Genomic DNA, 14,164 nt, shown 5'->3' with positions numbered 1-14,164 from the left:
TTAAGAGTGTGATTATACAAGTGGATTAACACAGGTGTGTGTGTAGGGTCCTGTCGGTCCAGTCGGGGATGCTGGTGTTCCAGGTACCCAGGGGCCTCCTGGTCCCCCGGGGCCCAGCGGACGCTCCATCAGAGGCCCTCCAGTAACTATCAGCACCTCCACACTGATCACTCATTCACACTAGGGCTGTCAAAGTACAAAACGAGTTTCAAACATTTAGAAAATTAAAAAATGCACATTTGAATGCAAAAACCGTGCATCCGTGCATGGCCGTCTGTTGATAAGCCTTTAGCTGTAACATTGTAACATCGCATTGTTTCATTCATCACATATGTTTGACAAAGCAATGTTTGTTTTTTTATGATAATATAATATGTGAGCACAAAACCAGTCATACGGGTCAATTTAGTGAAATTGAGATTTATACATCATCTGAAGCTAAATAAATAATCTCTCCATTGATGTATGGTTTGTTATGATAGGACAATATTTGTCTGAGAGACAACTATCTGAAAATCTGGAATCTGAGGGAGCAAAAAAATCTAAATATTGAGAAAATCTCCTTTAAAGTTGTTCAAATGAAGTTCTTAGCAATGCATATTACTAATCAAAAATGAAGTTTTTAGCTTATATCCTAATGATATTAATATTCTAATTAATTAATATCCTAATGATTTTTGTCATAAAAGAGAAATGTATAATTTTGACCCATACAATGTATTGTTGGCTATTGCTACAGATATACCTGTGTTACTCATGACTGCTTTTGTGCTCCAGGGACAGATCTGTTTGTTTGTTTTCTCATATTACTGGTGCACTTCCACTCATCTACACGCACATTACCTCAGTTTCTTTGCATGCAAATCAAGAAATAATATTTGATTTATTAACGTTTAAAGGTTCATTACATTAATGCAACAAAGACATGCTATTTTATTGCTTTCAATATAAAAAGTGTGGTGCTTGATTTGGTGTTTTATAACTGATCATCGCACCCTCTTGTGGATGTAGGAGGCCATACAGTACTTTTTCCCTCTAATATGAAGTCTTTTGAATTTGAATAGAATTTGATTATTATTGTGACGCAAGTAATTCAAATGTAGTTTTCCTGCCATTTTGACAGCCCTTGTTCACACTGCTTCAGTAATCACACAGATTCACAACTACAGCATCTGAGAGAATAGAAGTGACCCTTTCAGTCTCACATCTCTGTTATTTCTCAGAGACATACGCTGAACAGGCTATTACATCAGATTAAGATCAATCTTCCATTCATGTTCATTCAATTAATATTAAATGAGTGGAGAAGTCCAGCACATGTCAGCAGAGAGCAGTCTGTCTTTTCACATGCTTTTGTAAAATAGATGTTGACTTTAAATATCAAAGAAACAAATGATATCAGGTTGCATTTGATATGATTTATCTGTAAATGTTGACGTTCTTATCAGTCTTCTCCACTAGTTTCTGGATGTGAGTAAAACAGCATCTTTGGGGGCTTATTGAAGTCTTTTGACCCTAAAAGCCCAAAGTATGCTTCACGTTGTATGTGTTCAGTGTTTCTGCAGTACTCTGAGCCGGAGACAGAAGAACAACAACTAATGAAGATGGCAGAAACAATAGATGCCCACATAGATGACATTAAAAGACATCTGCAACAATTATTTCAAATGCATATGAAGACATATTTATCGCTCATAACATTTGGAGTGAAAAAGTGCAGACACTGGACAAGATCAGATCTCAATAGTGCGCATGTTTCAAACACCTATCAAACGAAGTATACTTTCAACAGCTGACGTATGCATAATAAAAACAAAGTATACTTTGCACTTAAGGAGGCTGTTGTACGACAGTTTTCAACCAAAAACTGAACTTTTATGCGTTTTGGCCGTTCATTTAAACGACAGTAGCATTTTCTTAAAATGCAATTGGATTTCAAATTGTGATTTTTATTTATTTATTTAATTTAGTAAACAATTGTGTTATTCTCTCTGTGTGAACTACAAAACCGTGGATTTGTGAAGTGACGTCATGCGCATGCGTGTTGTGTTCAGAATGCATGTGTGTAGTGTTTCTTTAGTTTACACCGCCACCTGCTGGCCTGGCATGAATATAGCGTTTGTAGCCGTTTTTGCAGGGCTGCGTTTCCCGAAACCTTCTTAACACTACCTCTTTCTTAAGCTGTAGCTTATCGTCAATACGTGTTTCCCGAAACGTTGTTAGTGAAGTATAGCTTCTGTAAGTCATTCTTTCGTCAGGTTGCTCTGGACCTCTCTGAGCTAGTGGCCACCACAGAACGCTTCTTCACATTTCAGTCGATGTCACTAATTCTGTGGCAAGACAAAGAGCAGAACCACATCAATATTACCAATCTAACGTTGTAATAAACCCAGTGTTCAATTCATTTAAGTGTTTTTATGCAAAAAATAAGTCATTATACTGATGGTTGTTAGTTTTTCCATTATAATATACAACGGCACATCGGCTGGCAAACCATTAGGAAGCACATAATTAGGCCAAATGAATGTGATGTAAGGAAATAATGAAATATAGGCCAAATTACAGATATTTTTGTTAAAAGCAGTTTTGTGCTTTTCTGTTTATACAAAATACATTTTTTAATAGACTAAATACCATAAAGCCATTCTATATATTATAATTAACACTTTTGAAACAAGGTTGTCAATATTTACAGATTTTTACATCCTCAACAAAACTCAAGCTACTGTTACGGTCAACTACTATTACATATACACACACACACACACACACACACACACACACACACACACACATACTGTGTGTATATATATATATATAGGGAGAAGTATCCGGCCCTCCGGTGTGTCCACATCATCAAATCTGACCCTTTTAAAGAAGTTTGGACACCCCTAAGCCGACTCATGATCACCAAAAACACGAGAACTGAATCTTTGAAGTGCTTGGTGAAAAATAAAAGATTTCACAATAAAAGCGTTATTGGGGTCACTTCCTCTAGATGTTCTTCTGCAAGTGTAGTATCAGTGCACTGTCACGTACAGCAGATATGTCTGGTATTGAGTGAGCTGTGTTTGGTAGGGGGCTCCGGGTGAGACGGGTCAGAAGGGCGACGCCGGTCCTCCAGGGCTGCAGGTAAATCACTCACCTTCTCTCTCTCTCTGTCTGTCTGCTGTGAGTCTGAAGATCGTCTCGTGTTCCTGTAGGGTGTTCCTGGCTCTCCCGGGCCTGCGGGACGCGACGGGCCTCCAGGACCGCGGGTAACGTGTCTGTCGCTCGTCATGCTAGCGCTGCTCTCGGCCGAATGATCACTGTGTTCTCGTCCTCCACAGGGGCTGCTGGGTCAGGACGGGCCTCAGGGACGAGTGGGGCCGCCGGGAACCATAGTGAGTCCACAAACACGTTCATTTACTGGATCACCCTGTCCCAAATGATGACCTTTGATACGGCCCACCACGCCATTTTACAAAAGAAAGCAAAAATAGGGGAAATTTAACATTTCAAAACTTATTTCAACTTTTTGTTTTGTTTTATTCTTGCACTGAAATGTAAAAAATTCAAAGCAAGTTTCATTAAAAAAAATATTTTCAACATATAAAAATTATTTAAATGTTTAATTAACTAAAAATGTTACAAATATAAAAATTTTTAATATAATATATTTGAATATAATGCAACATTTACTTTCAATCATATTTTATTTTTGGTGGCTCATATTAAAACATTTGGGCACATCTGCTCTTAAAAAAAGACAAACCATAAAAATGAATGATTTAATTTTTAAAATGAAGAAATTAGGACGCATTAATATGCGCATGTAATTATTATTATTGTTCCTAATTAATATAATTTTAAAGTTGTGCTATAAAATAACAATTTGTATTATATTTATTAAATACTTTCACAGTACAATATTGCTATTACTTTAAGTTCTTATTTTGTTTAATATATTTATATACCAATAATCTCAAAAAAAATGTTTTAATTATTATTGTTTTATAGTCATTAAATGAGTCAACAACAGTGGGAATGTGGCTTTTTTTTAGGTCACTTTTATTTCTATAGCGCTATATGCAAAAGAACTGTTTCAACAACCAAGGTTTTGCCAAACTGTTGAGCCGATGTGCAAGCAAAAAAAGATTTTAAAATAAATAAAACTTTATTTTATTTTAATTATTCATTTATTTTTCTGTGCAGCAGCATCGCCCAGCAGAATCACCCCAGTCATTCCAGAATGTTTAATGCTTTACAAATAAAGCTGTTATAAATCTTGTATTTTTCATATGGCAGAAGAACAAACTATTGCAGTGTCAGTTTCAGAGTGTGTTTATAACTGGCATCTCGTCCTCAGGGGGGTCCAGGAGTGCCGGGGGCACCGGGAGAAAATGGCCCTCCAGGACCCACAGGAGACCAGGGTCCTCCGGTAAGTGTTTCCACACGCGTGTGCACATGATATCAGTCACGGACCGATGCTAAAACCTCCTCTGTCTGTTTCAGGGACCCCTGGGATCCAAGGGAGAGAAGGGCGAGCGGGTGAGTCAGATAACGAGGTCATCCTCACATTCTCATCTCCGATGTGTTTCATTGATGCTCACGTGTGTGTTTAACAGGGTGAAGTCCAGTCCTCGGCTTCTGTCCAAGCCATAGCCAGACAAGTGTGTGAGCAGCTGATCCAGAGTGAGTGCAGAGATGCAGACGCACGGCATGCTGGGATTGCGTTTGCGTGTCTGACGTCTCTTTCTCTCTCCGGCCGCAGGTCACATGGCACGGTACAATTCCATTCTGAACCACATTCCCAGTCAGCCAGTGTCGATCCGCACCGTTCCCGGGCCGCCGGGAGAGCCGGGCCGACAGGGGTCTCCAGGACCTCAGGGAGAGCAGGGGCCGCCGGGGCGGCCGGGATTCCCAGGCAGTAATGGAGAGAATGGCCAGCCGGGAGACCGAGGTGCGTGATTGTGTTTGTACTTAGACTGAAGTACACAGACAGCACTAACCTAATCATAGGCTACACTGCAAGTCTTGATGACCAATTCAGATTTTGTGACTATATTTTTTTGGACGACTTGCTTACATTTCTTTTAAAAGTGACCCGTATCCGATGTGTGCATTTTACACTGCAGTTGGTGAAACAAGCCAAAAATAGCATATGACATCACAAATCAATTTGAATAGTAGGTTGAGCTTATTTTATTGACATGGAAGTCATATAAAAACGTTTTTAATGCAATAGTTACATCTAAACATCAAAATAATTGTATAGCCTTTAGAGAACAAATTCTTCAGGACAGTGATGTACGCAGCTCCGCTGAAAGCGTGCGAGCGGAATAATACTCAGGTGGTAGATAATGTTAAGCATGTCACATCGTCTGTGTTTTTTTAAAAGCAAATGCGTTCATCAGTGATTGTATATCAAAGGCACATGTTTGTGTGGATTTTATTTTGTGGTTTCAACTGAACGAACGGGACTGAAGCGCTCGTCTGCACACGAGCCGTCGTCACGCACAACAGCAGCACATTTCAGCCTCAGATCATCTTTTAACACAAACGAATGAAATTAATACTCTGCTACTTAACTAGAGATGTTTCATTTGTTACAGGTATGTCTGTACTGCGAAATGTTTAAAAAAAAACTCACTTTTCAATGATGTAGGCATTGCATTTACAGGGGAATATCCAATCTGACCGCTTACATGGCAGGCACAAATGCACGTATCCAATTCTTATCTGATTTATTTCCACATATGAATGAGACCTGAAACCAATCTGAGAATATCAGAACTTAGAGTTTTGCGAATTGGGTCACTTGAACCATGCAGTGTAAATGCAGCCTATAATGAAACGATGTGTTTATTGTCATCAGGACCTCTGGGCGAGAAGGGAGAGAAGGGCAATCCAGGTGTGGGAGTCCAGGGACCCAGAGGACCTGCTGGACCACCAGGTGAACACACACACACACACACACACACACACTCAGACACACACACAGACACACACACACACACACACACACACACACACACTCACTCAGACACACACACAGACACACACACAGACACACACACACACACACACACACACACACACACACTCAGACACACACACAGACACACACACACACACACACACACACACACACACACACTCACTCAGACACACACACAGACACACACACAGACACACACACACACACACACACACACACACACTCACTCAGACACACACACAGACACACACACACACACACACACACACACACACTCACTCAGACACACACACAGACACACACACACACACACACACACACTCACTCACTCACTCAGACACACACACACACACACACACACACTCACTCAGACACACACACAGACACACACACACACACACACACACACACTCACTCACTCACTCACTCACTCACTCAGACACACACACACACACACACACACTCACTCAGATACACACACACACTCAGACACACACACACACACACACACACTCACTCAGACACACACACACACACACACTCACTCACTCACTCAGACACACACACACACACACTCACTCAGACACACACACACACACACACACACACACACTCACTCAGACATACACACACACTCACTCAGACACACACACACACACACACTCACTCAGACACACACACACACACACACACACACTCACTCAGACTCACTCACTCAGACACACTCACTCAGACATACACACACACTCACTCAGACACACACACACACACACACACACACTCACTCAGACACACACACACACACACACACACTCACTCAGACATACACACACACTCACTCAGACACACACACACACACACACTCACTCAGACACACACACACACACACACACACTCACTCAGACTCACTCACTCAGACACACTCACTCAGACATACACACACACTCACTCAGACACACACACACACACACACACACACTCACTCAGACACACACACACACACACACACACACTCACTCAGACACACACACACACACACACACACACTCACTCAGACACACACACACACACTCACTCAGACACACACACACACACACACACACACTCAGACACACTCACTCAGACACACACACAGATAAACACACACAAAAACACACACACATTTACATTTAGTCATTTAGCAGATGCTTTTATCCAAAGCGACTTACAAATACTGACGATAGAAGCAATCAAAACCAACAAAAGAGCAATAATATACAAGTGCTATAACAAGTCTCATTTAGATTAATGCTGTACACATAGCAAGGGTTTTTTTATTATATAAGAAATAATAAGAAAACCGAATAGAAAAAGAATAGAGCAAGCTAGTGTTAGAGGCCTTTTTTGCTTTTGTTAATTGTATAAATAAAAAATAAACTAATATAAGATAGAATATAAAAAGATGAGATGCTTGTTTTTGTTTTTTGTTTTTAAGAAAACAAGCAGTTAGTAAATTAATAGAGTGCAAGAATAAAATATTTTTATTTTAAAGAATAGAATTAGAATAGAGAGTTCTAGAGTTCGAGGGTCAAATAAAGATGGAAGAGATGTGTTTTAGCTGATTCTTGAAGATGGGTAAGGACTCCACCAGGAGGGAACAGTTAGTTTTTCTCGATTGCTAACACACTATAACTGATTAATTTGGCCCAATTTTCCAAACTATTCATACAGTTCTCGAAACAAAGACATGTTTTCCAAAACTTTGAACACATTTCACCTGTTTTCACACACGCTCCAATTTGCTCAGTGTTCTGCAAAACTCTACACAAGAACGGCATCATTTTGCACAGGTTTAGCCATGTTCTCATTCAGAAAACATAAGTACACTATATAATTAACTCAAGCATCACAAAATGAACTCAAACAGTGCCCATTTATCCATATGTGAACTAGGGGTTGAACGACTTGATTTTTTTAAAGTCGACTTTTATATGATTAAAGTCGTGTCGAAGTCGACTAGTCGCTGATGACGTCATTAATGAACAAATAAGCCTGAACCTGGAGCTGTGACTCAAACACCTTGTGCACAGCTATGGCATATGACACCGCTGCCCACATGGCTAATGCTCCTATAACAGCTCATTTTTATCAGTTCTTTTGTCCTGTTTGGAAACGAAGTGTAAATGTGGAAGTCCTTCTAAGATTTTCTTATCCTGTTGCACCCTCTATAGGACCAGCGACTAGTCGACGTCAAGCTTAAAGTGTCATGACAGAGCATTGAAGTTGACTAGTCGATTAGTCGGGGCAACCCCTAGTGTGAACAATAAGTAGCACAATTGATGACACACAGGTCAGAATCTCAGGATGATATTCACAGGAGTACAAGTGATTATGTGTTTTGGGAAATTAATCCTGGTAGTGGGAAACAGAGGAATAGGAGGAGAAAATAAAAATGAAGGGGATGAGGTCAAAGGTCATTTGTTCCTGATGAAATACAAAGCACTATAGTTGACGATGTGCTTCTGCATGCACTGACCATGAGGGAAGTTGGCCTACAGGCTCATCTACAGGGTTTCGATACTACTTATACAATATAATTACAGTACATAGCAGCAGTACTTCAGATGAGACAACTTTCATTATTCTATGTACAGTAAATACTGTAGCACATGTTGTACACCCTCAAACTCATTACTGTTGAACTGATTTGTAGCCAAGTAGTACTTACATGTACTCTATTTGTGAAGAAATGAGAGACGACTGTCTAGGCAAGGAAGAGAAGTCTTTTGTCAGAAGACTAAGAAACTACTATAACAAATAAAGATACTAACCAATACTATAATGCAAATTGGCAGAGGATGAATAAATGAATTTATTTATTTATTTACAGTACCTGAGCGTATATTCTTATGTGCATTTACTGTTTATTCATTTGTTTGGTCTTTTGAACTTTTCTCTTGTAGTGCATTTCATCTACTGTAAGATCTAAGAGCAATAGGCCAGCCTGGACAGAACAAGAGCTTGAACAAGGAGTTGTGAAGCATGTTCCGAAAGAAAGGGCCTGATGATCTTGATGTTGAATAAAGAAAATCTGCAAGACCGGACAGTTTTAGCAATGTGGTCTGAGAAAGTCGGCTGATCCTTCATCCAGCATGAAATGTCTGTTAGACAAGCTGAGATGCGAGTAGTCGGATCATCAGGATGGAATGAGAGGTAGAGTTGAGTGTCATCAGCATAGCAGTGATATGAAAAGCCATGTTTCTGCATGACAGAACCTAGTGATGCCATGTAGGCAGAGAAGAAAAGTGGTCCAAGAACTGAGCCCTGAGGCACCCCAGTAGTTAGATGTTGCAACTTGGACACCTCACCTCTCCAAGATACCTTGAAGGACCTATCAGAGAGGTAGGACTCAAACCACTGGAGTACGGTTCCTGAGATGCCCTTTACCGATAGGGTTCACAGGAGGATCTGGTGGTTGACTGTATCAAAAGCAGTGGACAGATCCAGCAAGATAAGTATTGAAGACTTGGAATCCGCTTTTGCCAGTCTTAGGGCTTCAGCAACTGAGAGCAAGGCAGTCTCGGTTGAATGTCCACTTCTGAAACCGGACTGGCTGCTGTCCAGGAGGTTGTTCTGTGTGAGAAAGACAGAGATTTAGTTGAACGCAGCTCGTTCAAGTGTTTTAGCAATGAAAGGAAGACTGGAAACCGGTCTGTAGTTCTCTAAAAGAGATGAGTTAGGAGTTAGTGTAGTGGGGTTATACGAGCCTGTCTAAATGCTGAGGGAAAAACTCCAGTGTGAAGGGATGTGTTAACGATGTGAGTGAATGGAGAAATGGCTTGAAGGAGATGAGATGGAATAGGATCAAGCGGACAAGTAGTAGGATGATTAGAAAGGATGAGTTTGGAGACTTCTGCCTCAGAGAGTGAAGAGAAGGATGTGAACGAGACTGTATGTTTCCTTCTAAGATGTGTGTATCACACACACACACATTCACACACAACTGTGTTTACTGTCTTAATTCATGTGAGCGATTCATCTCACTCTGAGGAAATGATTGTTGGTTTTGATAATCTTTCATCATAATATGATAACTTCAGATGGGCAACTGCACAAATACTACACAAATAGACAGTGTGTGTGTGGTCAAATGACTGAATAGAATATGAAACAAGAAGCTGAGGAATCTGTTTCCTGCTGTGCCACAGGAGCTCCTGGTGAAGGCAGAACAGGAAGTACAGGTCCATCTGGTCGCCCCGGTAACCCCGGCAGTCCCGGCAGACCCGGGATTCCAGGACCAGTTGGTCCGCCCGGCCCACCTGGATACTGCGACCAGAACGCCTGCCTCGGGTACAACGTGGGAGGTGAGTGTGTGTGTGTGCGCGTGTGTGTGTGTGTGTACTAACCCTCACTGCTGTCCTTAATGCGCTTCATAAGGCTCGTAATGTTATGCTCGTGATGATGATGTCTCTGTGCATGTGCTGCATGAGACAACATGAACTCTCACCCTAGATGTTCAGACTGGAATTACATGCATAAGACTGCATGACTGAAATAAAACTGATTATTAAACTGACTGTGACACGAACTTACGAGAACTGCTGTTTCTGACACTCATAGTGAAACAGGCTGAACATCTAACGCGTGATTGGTGATGTGTGTCTGTGGGGGCGGGGCAGTGGGTGTGGCCTGGGCATCAGCGAATGCTGTTGTTTGGGCTGGGCGATATGGAAAAAAATAAAATCTCTTTTTTTTTTTTTTTTTACATTTGACCGATTCTCGATTTTTATACGATATCTAACTAGTCAACTTGAAAATGTAACTACAACATGATTCAAGTAACTTTTTCTTTATTAATCCTCTAGCTAAAGAAAATTATATTCCAAGTGTTCCACACATGAAGTGTAAATGTTAAACAAATCACTTGTTAAATATTTTTACAGAAAAGATGCATGAACTACAACTAATCTTGTGCATCTTGTACAAACTTGCCTTATAATATTATATGTTCGGAAATAGTACAAGGAAAATGCTTTAAAAAAATTCTCAAAAACCAAAAGTAATTCAAAATGACTGAAAGTTAACTATTATTAACAATAAATATTCTGTAAAAATATTTAACAGCAGCTTTCAGTCTGTCACCATGAAGCAACCATGAAATATCAGGCTTTTTATTCGCTTGCACTGCTTTTCTATGTAAACATGGATGCGTTTGACTGCTGCGCTCACGTCTCTTGCAGCGTCTCATGCACGAAAAGGCATTCTAAAAACACGGCGCTCAGGTTCACGCCCATCTTCTTGCATGTTTGACCTATTCCACTGCTGCGTCGCATCTTTATCAACACAAAAGCTCATTCTGTGTGAATGGTGCCTTGCGATATGAGCGCGTCACATGTGAGCGGTTAATCACATGCAACGGAATGCGGTTGGATCATTCTTTTCTTTTTAGGCTACTGTTGTCGCTGGCATATTGTCAGTGTCTAATCCTAACGTTTGGTAATATTTCTAATCAAAATCGTGATTCCTTGATTTATAAAAAAATAAAATCATGGCAAAACATTAAATTTGAATGAATTGCTAAAATCTTTGGGGGTGGGGCAGTGGGTGTGTCCTGGGCATCAGTGAATGGTGTTGTATATTTTGGGGCGGGGGCATGGGTGTGGCCTATGCATCAGTGAATGGTGCTGTATCTTTGGGGGCGGGGCAGTGGGTGTGTTCAGGGCGTCAATGAATGGTGTTGTATCTTTGGGGGCGGGGCAGTGTGTGTGGCCTATGCATCAGTAAATAGGTGTGTTCGATTCGAAGCGGCGCTGAGCAGAATGATCAGTGTATGACATCAAAGTACAGCGAGAGTGATTCGAAAGCATAAGGATCCATCTGCTCTCCTCTCGCTCTCGCGGTACTTTGATGTTATACATTGATCATTCTGCGCAGCGCCGCTTTAAGTCGAACACTCCTAATGTATCTTTGGGGGCGGGGCAGTGGGTGTGGCCTGGGCTGCTTGTGCATCAGTAACCTGTGTCTCTCTCGTGCTGCTTGTGCGCTGTGTTTGCGGCTCAGAGCCGGGCGTCGATGCTGACCTCACTGACACAGATGTTCCTGTAGTTCAACTGCCGCCCAGCTCCTACCAGCCATACGGCCCCGAGGCCGAGGCCGAGGACGACGACCCCTACGGCTCCTACACCTCCTACTACCAGCCCAACTACCCCGCGCCGCGGCCCGTGCAGCCCGACGACCCCGTCATAGAGGAGGAAGTGGAGGAGCTGCGCTCGCCTGGCATGCAGCGGCACACGCGCAGACGCTAAACGCTCCAAACGCATCGCTGCTGACGGCACAGAGAAACTCAGAAGACAAGTGTGATAGTGAGATATAAACTCAGAATGGCCAGGATTGTGAGATGAAAGTCGTTTTTATTCTGTACCGGGAATAAACTCCCATAGAAATCCATTGGTTTAAACACTAAGTGTGTGCGAGTTATTATAGGACAGCGATGATTATGATTGGACTCTGCTTATTCGTGCTTATACGTGCAATTAAAGATGATTTCTAATTGTTGACCAGATTAAATTAATCTTATTTACATGCATATCAAATACATTTCATAACAAAAGCATTTGACATTTTAAAAGGCTGTCCTGTTTATGCTGTTCAGCACAGTGTTTGTCTGCGACCGTTAGATCTGACTCTGTGTCTGACTGAATTAATGTTCATTTCTGTTTGTTTTTTAGGAGATATTCAATATTTGAGATGCATTCACAGTGAGGAATATGTGCTTTGTTGTAGTTATTTAGGTGATTTAAGTTTCTAAAGAAAGCAGCTGCAGGTGAGTTTTGTCTGAATGATGAACAGATTCGTTCTGATTGAATCAGTTCATTTACTTGAATCGTTTCTTTCCATCAGTCTGATTCAGATGCAGATCCAGCGGTGTGTTTGCGTCGCTCACTGCATGGGGTTTGATGCTTGAAATATAGCTGTTATTGGTATGATTACATATAAATCAATAAGATTGAGTGTCATTCTTATTTAGAGAAAAGCAGTCAGTGGAAAATATGCCAAGATTTTTCTTTTATTGTACTTTTTTTACACATTTGAATACATTACAGAGAGTTAAGCTTAGGAAAACAGTTTTAGGTTATTTCAGCACTCAAGTACTAAGGAGAATATTTCATATTAAACAGTTATTGTCAGTATATAAATATATTTTGATCTGTATGGAAGCTGCTCTTTCTGTTCTGAATCTGCCTGTATAAACGACTGACGGTCTAACTGTGAGATCAGATGTTCATAAGCTCTGATTCTCTGATCTGTTCAGCTCAAAGTGCCTCTTTATGTTGGCTGATTTTGTAGGAATATATATATATATATGTGCTGCTTGTCTGTAATAAGACTAGTCCAGGCTTTCAATCATGTGTTTCTTCTGCAGTTCTCTGCTGTTCCTCATCTGTATCTCACTTTCTCAAGCCGTTGTTGTTTTATCTTCAAAGTTATTTATTTTATCAAGTATTTCTGTATTTTCTTCAGTATTCAGCATGTTTTGATCTATCTTGTTAAACCATTGTTTACAGTCATTTCATATGTGACGTGTTTCTAGGTTTGATGTAATGCTATATTGTGACGATCAGATGAATTATCATGCAGTATTTGTGTGGTTGTGAGAATGTCAGCCTTGCTGTCAAAGGATTTAATAAAAAATATATTTAAAAAAACAACTGAAATGTGTTTGCTGAAAACTGTGTGTGTGTGTGTGAGAGAGAGAGAGATTGTGTGCGTGTGTGCATGAGAGATTGTCAAGTGAAGTCACGTTTATTTATATATATATTTATATAGCGCTTTTAATAATACAGATTGTATCAAAGCACTTAACAGTATCAAGCTGGAGGATAGAGTGTCAGTAATGAATAATAATAAGATTAAACACTTAATTTTCAGTTAAAGGCATTTCATTATTGAGTTCAGAGATGTCATTGTCTAGCTCAGTTTAGTTTAAATAGTATCTGTGAAATCAAATTGACCATAATCGCTAGAAATTAAGTGTCCCCAACTGAGCAAGCCAGAGGCGACAGCGGCAAGGAACCAGAACTCCATCGGTGACAGATTGTGTGTATATATGTGTGTGTGTGTGTGAGAGAGAGAGAGAGATTGTGTGTGTGTGTGCAGAGCCGGTCCTCCCTATAAGCCAACTAAGCGGCGGCTTAGGGCCCTGCC

At 40.7% G+C, this 14,164-nt stretch overlaps 1 protein-coding gene across 1 annotated transcript in view; it reads left to right on the top strand.

Annotated features, from left to right (window-relative positions):
• LOC306884876 (collagen alpha-1(XIV) chain-like) overlaps positions 1 to 13,658 on the top strand; it is an 84,213-nt gene extending 70,555 nt beyond the window's left edge. Inside the window, exons 38-48 of the mRNA XM_079441104.1 lie at positions 47 to 142; positions 3,079 to 3,132; positions 3,204 to 3,257; positions 3,330 to 3,383; positions 4,349 to 4,420; positions 4,495 to 4,530; positions 4,608 to 4,674; positions 4,754 to 4,942; positions 5,858 to 5,935; positions 10,168 to 10,323; positions 12,020 to 13,658. Of these exons, the coding sequence (XP_079297230.1) occupies positions 47 to 142; positions 3,079 to 3,132; positions 3,204 to 3,257; positions 3,330 to 3,383; positions 4,349 to 4,420; positions 4,495 to 4,530; positions 4,608 to 4,674; positions 4,754 to 4,942; positions 5,858 to 5,935; positions 10,168 to 10,323; positions 12,020 to 12,264 (1,101 nt within the window). The 3' untranslated portion in view covers positions 12,265 to 13,658. The remainder of the gene's footprint in view (positions 1 to 46; positions 143 to 3,078; positions 3,133 to 3,203; positions 3,258 to 3,329; positions 3,384 to 4,348; positions 4,421 to 4,494; positions 4,531 to 4,607; positions 4,675 to 4,753; positions 4,943 to 5,857; positions 5,936 to 10,167; positions 10,324 to 12,019) is intronic.
• Positions 13,659 to 14,164: the final 506 nt, after the last annotated feature.

The sequence above is a fragment of the Barbus barbus genome (assembly GCF_936440315.1).
Source record: "Barbus barbus genome assembly, chromosome: 19".
In the NCBI taxonomy this organism is placed as follows: domain Eukaryota; kingdom Metazoa; phylum Chordata; class Actinopteri; order Cypriniformes; family Cyprinidae; genus Barbus; species Barbus barbus.
Note: the sequence above shows the minus strand (reverse complement) of the source record. Positions and strands in the feature narration are given on the sequence as shown.